The 6,928-nt window shown below is 52.4% G+C and overlaps 1 protein-coding gene across 1 annotated transcript; it reads left to right on the forward strand.

The window, feature by feature from the left end:
- The first annotated feature begins 339 nt into the window (after window positions 1–339).
- On the forward strand, window positions 340–5,750 carry FAM43B (family with sequence similarity 43 member B). Its single transcript, XM_083626644.1, has one exon. The coding sequence runs from the start codon at window positions 1,412–1,414 to the stop codon at window positions 2,570–2,572; it is 1,161 nt and encodes a 386-aa protein (XP_083482770.1). The 5' UTR covers window positions 340–1,411; the 3' UTR covers window positions 2,573–5,750.
- The last annotated feature ends 1,178 nt before the right edge of the window (window positions 5,751–6,928 follow it).

Raw genomic sequence — 6,928 nt, forward strand, 5'->3', positions numbered from 1 at the left:
AACTGAAAGTGCAACCACATCGGAGGGCAACAGGCCTGACACTCGTGGCGTGGATGCCATACCAAGGCAGAAGATGGGAGCGATGGACCATTCCCCGTACAACACAAAGCATCCTTGGGTTCCCAGCGCGTTTTGACTTTTACTTTTTCCTTCAGATCCTGCCATGCAGGGGGTTGGACTAGATTGGCCCCCTACAATTCTGAGAGATCCGAGCCGCGCGCCCACGGGTGGGCGTGGCGTAAGGGAAGGGGCGGAGGCGCGGAGCTATTGAGGCCAACAGCCCCTGAGTGTGAATTTGACAGGCCGGGTGGTGAGTAGATGTTTTACCTTCCTCTCCCCGCCCCCGGAGGAGGACCGACGCCACGCGCATCTACTCTGAGACGCCCTCCGTTCACACGTGCGCGCGCCTACACGTGTTGGGAGACGGGAAGGCGGGCGGTCCGGGAGAGCGCTCGGATCGCGCGCGCAGCGCTTTGCGCGCGACCGGAGAGGGAGGCGGAGCAGCGCGCAGGGACTCCGCCGCCGCCTCTGCTTCCCCTCCTTCGATCGCGGCTTCTCGCAGGCAGAAAGGCTGATCCGAATCGGGAGCTGGCTCCGAGGCAAGACGGGGACGGGGAATTGGGGCCAGGGCTCTCTTCGCGGGGTGGGGGAACCCCAGTCCGGCGCCCGGTGGGTGAGTCCTGGAGGGATCTCCGGGCTGGGAAAGGGAGACCGGCAGGCAGGGAGACAGAAAAGGAATATTTCATCTCCGCGCCCCCCCCCCTCCCCGCTTCAATAACACACACCAGCTGCCTCTTTAAATAGTGCAGAAATCGGGGCTCCCGAACATAGAGAACTGCCCCCGCCCCCCTACAGTGGGTAGGAGGAGTAGGTCAAGACGGAGTGGGGGTGGACACGTCTTTGGCATTCACACATGCCGAGGAGCACCGGGAGGATAGGATCCGGCAAGGGCTTTGCTCCTAAGAGAGGAGAATTGAACTCTAGCCTCCAAAGATGAAAACAAAGCGCCCCCCTTTCTAGCTAGGAGCAAGGCACCAGGGAGGCTGGCCAAGATCAGGCATAGTATTGCTATACTGATATATGGCATTTACACGCCACCATTCCCTCCAAGGACCTCAAGACGCCTCCTTCCTCCTCAGTAAATCCCCACAACAACCCTGTGAGGTAGATTAGGCTTTGCTCCCAAGGTCACCCAGCAAGCTCCATGGCTGAGCAGGGATTCGAACCCTGGTCTTGCAGGTGCTAGCCCAACATCCCAACCACTGTGCCGCACTGGCTCTTGCATTAGCCAACATCCGCCTAGACTGATTCTTCCTGGGATGTGTACTTGCCCTGCCCCGCAGCTGCAAGAGAAGCCTTGCCCCTAGGAAAGGGGTTGCGTGCCTGGGTTGGGACCTCTCCACTGCCCACCATGGCTGCCATGCTGCCCTGGCGCCGGAGCAAGTTTGTCCTGGTGGAGGAGAATGAGGGCAAAGGCAAGAGCAAGAGTTTGGGTCCCGGCTTGAGCTACGCCTCTTTGCTGTCCAACTTTGTTCGCTCCTGCCCGGACCTGTGGCCTGAGTGCCCCCTGGAGCGGCTGGGCAGCGTCTTCCGCAGCAAGCGCCAGAAAGTGGAGCTGAACAAGGAAGACCCCACCTACACCGCCTGGTACCTGGGCAACGCCGTCACCCTGCAGGCGAAAGGCGAGGGCTGCACCGAAGAGGCGGTGGAGAAGATCTGGGCCAAGAGCGAGTTCGGGAGCCGCAGCACCAAGATGAAGTTGACCCTCGGCCCCCATGGCATCCGCATGAGCCCCTGCGAGAAAGGTCTCCGCCGGCCCAGCCATGCCTACCTGCTGCACCGCATCACCTACTGCGTGGCCGACGGGCGGCACCCCAAGGTCTTCGCCTGGGTCTACCGGCACCAGGTCAAGAACAAAGCAGTGGTTTTGCGGTGCCACGCTGTCCTGCTCTCCAAGGCGGAGAAGGCCCATGCCATGGCGCTTTTGCTTTACCAGACATCCCACTCAGCCTTCAATGAGTTCAAGCGGCTCAAGAGGCAAAACGACTCGCGCCACATCCAGCAGCAACTCCTGGGAGAAGCCATCATCCCCCTGGTGCCCCTACGCAAACTCCTCAACTGCAAGTGCCCCTACAGGCCTCCGGCGGACAGAGGACGCAGTGCCCCTAGGCTGAGCGCCATCCAGGAGGAGGAGGAGGAGGAGGAAGAGGAGAAAGCGGACAGGGAGGAAGGGGCCTCGGGCGCCCCTTGCGGCTGCGCAGCCAGCTCTGCAAACGGCAGGACCGGCGCCAACCTGAGCAGCTGCGCCAGCGCTGCCGCTGGGGCTGCCACCAGCGCTATAGGCGTCCGACTGTCCATTTGCACAACCTTGGCCGTCGGCACGACTGACGGCACAGCCCTCTGCCACAACGCTGACACCACTCGGGGCCGCAAGACGGTCAAAAGCAGGGAGAGGCCCGAGGTGCTGACTTTAGCCCACGAGCTGAGGGTCTGCACTTTGAGGGGGCCCCTCCACCGGGAGGACTTGCTGTCCTGGGAGCCCCCCAAAGAGTCGTCTTGCCTGCCTTGTTAAGGATCCTGCGGGCATGGGTTTATTTTGCAGACTCTCCTCCCCAGTGATGGATTTGAGGGAGTGGGCGTCGGGAACATGTTGTTTCCTCTGTTGCTTTGTTCCCTCCTCGGGCTGCACTCGGTACATTCAAGGTTGATAGACGGCACATGGCAGAATGGTTAGTCCTTGCCAGGGGATGAACATTGTTGATGTGCCGATTCTACCTAACTGATGTCTTATGGCCCGGTTTGGACCAAACCGACCCATCTGTTCCAGCCATTTTTATTCTTCTGCGGACCCTCTGAGGCTTCTCACTCCCTGATCAACCTGTGCCAACCTGTTGAACGACCACCGGACACCCAGCACCCCACCTCTGGGATCAGGGTGGCTTGATGGTTCTTATGCGTAGAAGTGAGGTTGTGCAGGCTACAGCAGCTTTTAATACTTGTTCGAAGTGGCAAACGGGGAAAATGTCTCAAGCCGGGCAGGGGGAGCAAAATCTCTCTGTGTATGTACGCCTCAGCATAGATATTTATTTATATGTAAAGAGTGCTCACCCTTTGGATTTGTACATGTTTTTGCATGCTTCCTTCCTCCCCACCCCTGGTGAGGGGTATGTGTGACATCGTACTGAGCATCTGATTTTGGGAACCTGTATTGGGTTAGGAGGCCAAATGAGGAACACTCTTGGAAGCAATCATTTCCCCTCCAACCAACTAATATTGGAGCTGTAGGAGTGGAAGTGAGGTTTAAACTTGGGCTTCCAATTCCATTGCATTTCTTTTTCACTAGCTTTCTGGGGCCAGGGTACTCTGCCGCCAAAATATCCAATTTTGTGTGTCCAGAAAACGCAGCTTCTCTCCTTTGAGTAAGGGTCCAACCCACTTAGGTTCCCCACATTTTTGAAGAGGTAAATTAAGTTGTGTGTGTGTGTGTGTGTGTGAGAGAGAGAGAGAGAGAGAGAGAGAGAGAGAGAAAGAATATCTGGCTAGCCTTTGCTCAAAGCAGAGAATCTGCTGAATTCCCGAAACCCTCTTTAAAAAACAAACTGGGTTTCTAGTCCCCATTGTTTTGAATTCACACAGTGGAAAGGTAAACATAGGCAACTAATGACCCATCATGGGCTACATTCAGCACTTGCCTCCCTCCCTTGCAGCAGCTTCTCACCTGGTCCCAATGGATTCCCTGATCCTTTTTGCTGCATATGTTGATTCTTTAGTTTGCTGCGTGTCAGAGACTACCCAGAAAAAGAAGAATCTGGATTCCGCAGGTTTTTATCGATGTGTGCACATGTCTATCAATGATACAAAGGAGGCAGGAAAGACATGAAGGAACTGAAAACACTGTATTTAGAACTCCGTAGCAACAATAAAGCACAAGAGAACCAGGCAATTCCTAATACATTGATTGGGACTTGCTCACATTTCGGTTGATTTGGAAAGCTAAAATGTGGATGAGGAAAAACTGGGAGGGCCTCTGGAAGTGAGTTGTCGGGGTTTGGAAGCCAACTAAGCCTTCCTCAGAGGAGATGCACTGAAATTAACCAACCTACGTTAGTCATGTCCATCCAGATCAATGGGGCTACTCTGAGTAGGACTGCCATTGGCTACAACCCATTGAAACTGGTAGGTTTCACACCAGGCATTGAAGCACTATGATACCACTTTAAACTGCTATGGCTTCCTCTGAATAATTCTGGGAACTGTAGTTTGCTAAGGGTGCCGAGAGTATTTAGGAGACCCCTATTCCCTTCCCAGAGCTATAATTCCCATAATTCCCTGAAAATTGTTAAACCACCCTGAAATAGTAGCTCTGTGGAGGAGAATGGGATCTCCTAACAACACTCAGCACCCTTAAACTACAGTTCCCAGGATTCTTTGGGGGCAAGCCTTAAAGTGGCATGATGCTCTAAATGTATATGCAGATGAAGCCTTAGTAAAGACTATTAGTTTCAGTGGATCTGCTATGAGCATGACTTGGTCGGATTTTCAAACTGAGAGTTTAAAAATCAGCAAAGGTTTGGTTCTGTTCTGGGGAGAAATCTGCCTTTGAGACTTGGAAATGGAATATATGATTTCTGCCCACATTTTGCTGCTGGGGAGGGCTCAGTGCTCAGTTGCAGAGGGCAAGCTCTGCACATGGAAGGTCTTGGATATTGCCAAGGTTGCAGGTTTGATCCCTGTATGGGACAGCTGCATTGCAGGGGGTTGGACTAGATGATCCTCAGGGTCCCTTTCCAACTCTACAATTCTATGATAGATGTGTGTAAAGTTATGCATGGTATAGAGAAAGCGGACAGAGAAAAGGTTCCCTCCCTTTCTCAACCACACCAGAACGGGTGGACATCCAATGAGGCAGAAAGATTCAGGAGAGACAAAAGTACTTCTTAATGCAGCAAGTGGTTAAACTATGGAACTCACTGCCACAGGAGGGAGGGATGGCGGCCAGTTTGGATGGCTTTCAAAGAGGATTGGACAAATTTTTGGAAGATAAAGCTACTAGCCCTGATGGCAATGCTCTCTGCCTATGGTTGGAGGCAATAATGCTTTTGAATTACCAGGTGCTAGAAGCCACAGAGGGCTCAGGTCCTGTTTGCAGGTATCCCACAGGCATCGGGTTGGTCTCTGCAAGGACAGGAGGCCGGACTAGATGGACCACTGGCCTGATCCAGCAGCCTCTTCTTGTGTTCTGCTCATAGGCCTGATCACTGTGAGAAGAGAATGCTGAACTAGATAGGCCTTCTAGCTGAATCAGGCTAAATCACTCTGCGTATGTTCTTAAAGACTCATGCCTGAAACATTGGGTACCTCCTCCCAATCAGTGTAGGGCCATACTGAGCTCTACAGGGCTAATGCACTGCTTGGGATGTTCCCTTGCGTCCACAAAGACCCCACTTCAGTTCTCAGCATAGATATCAGGCTATATCTAGGGAAGATTCCTGCTTGACACCCTGTAGAGTCAGGCGACTGGCACCCAATCTGGCACCTTCCAGATGTTGCTGAACCCCAACTCCATCAGCTGATGGAAGGTGAAGTTCAACAACATCTGGAGTGTACAAGGGTCCTCCGCCCTTATGTGGCCAATATCGAGCTTAATGGGTTGAGGGGATATTCTGGTACAGCAGCTGCTTAAGATTTATATTTTACTGGTGAATTTGGACTGCCTTTTTAATAAATAAATAAAAACTCCTTCTCCCTTTCGGCTCTCTCAAGACATGTTTGCCTGGGATGGGACTGTATGTCTTCTTTGTGTGGGGGCGGAATGCAGAACCTGGGGGTGACATCTTCCATTTTTTATGTGGCGAGATCTCTGGAGAGGAGAGAACCTTAGCGAGTCATTATTGAAGAAACTGGAAGTGCAGGAGAATCTGTGTGTGTGTGTGTGTGTGTGTATGTGTGTGTGTAGGTATAGGTCTGTGACGGAGGCAAAGCATGATAATAACTGCTTTGCAATCTTTGTGCACAGAAAAGTATGTTTCCCCCGCTCTCTTTTCTATAGCATTGTATTCGGCTGGGGAGGGGGAGGTGATGAGGTCAGAAAGGAATATTACACCGAGAGGCAAACGACTGTCTATTTTTAGCTACTTCCTGTAGCAATTGCTTTTCCAGAAAGATCCACTGAAGGGAGGGGGGTGGAAATGGGGTACAACATCAACTTTGAGTGGTCATGCCAAATGACTTCTTTTTTTTAAGTCAGGCCACATGGCAAGGCAACTCACTACCGGCAGGGAGATGATGGGGCCAGCTAGCGATGAACATTTGACTTATTTATCTTTTTTTCCCTTACTCTCCTGGCTCAAGCAACTCATATGAGCTCCCTACCAAGCTGCCGAGTCAAAACAATGCTCCATCTAATTCAATATTGTCTACACTGACTGGCAGCATCTCTCCCAGGTTCCAAGTGGGGGTCTCTCCCAGCCTTTACCTGGAGGTGCTGAGAATTGAACCTTGGGTGCTCTGCATGGGGAAAAAGTGCTCTAACCACTGAGCTTTGTTTTTCCCCTGTCCAAAGCTTGGTAGATGTTTGGAGTTTTGCTCCCGAAATAGCAAAAATCGGGGGGGTGGGGGCTTGTTCTTTCTGTTCTTGGTGATAATGTCTCACGGCAATTGCAAATACAGTGGTACCTCGGGTTAAGTACTTAATTCGTTCTGGAGGTCCGTACTTAACCTGAAACTGTTCTTAACCTGAGGTACCACTTTAGCTAATGGGGCCTGCCGCTGCCGCTGCCGCTGCACCACCGCCACGCGATTTCTGTTCTCATCCTGAAGCAAAGTTCTTAACCCAAGGTACTATTTCTGGGTTAGCGGAGTCTGTAACCTGAGGCGTATGTAACCTGAAGCGTATGTAACTCGAGGTACCACTGTAAGGCTGAAGTGA

This window comes from Podarcis filfolensis, assembly GCF_964270895.1.
Source record: "Podarcis filfolensis genome assembly, chromosome: 8".
NCBI lineage: Eukaryota > Metazoa > Chordata > Lepidosauria > Squamata > Lacertidae > Podarcis > Podarcis filfolensis.

Bases quoted from the DNA above. Each gene is read 5' to 3' on its own strand.
- FAM43B (XM_083626644.1), top strand. From the start codon at position 1,412: ATGGCTGCCATGCTGCCCTGGCGCCGGAGCAAGTTTGTCCTGGTGGAG.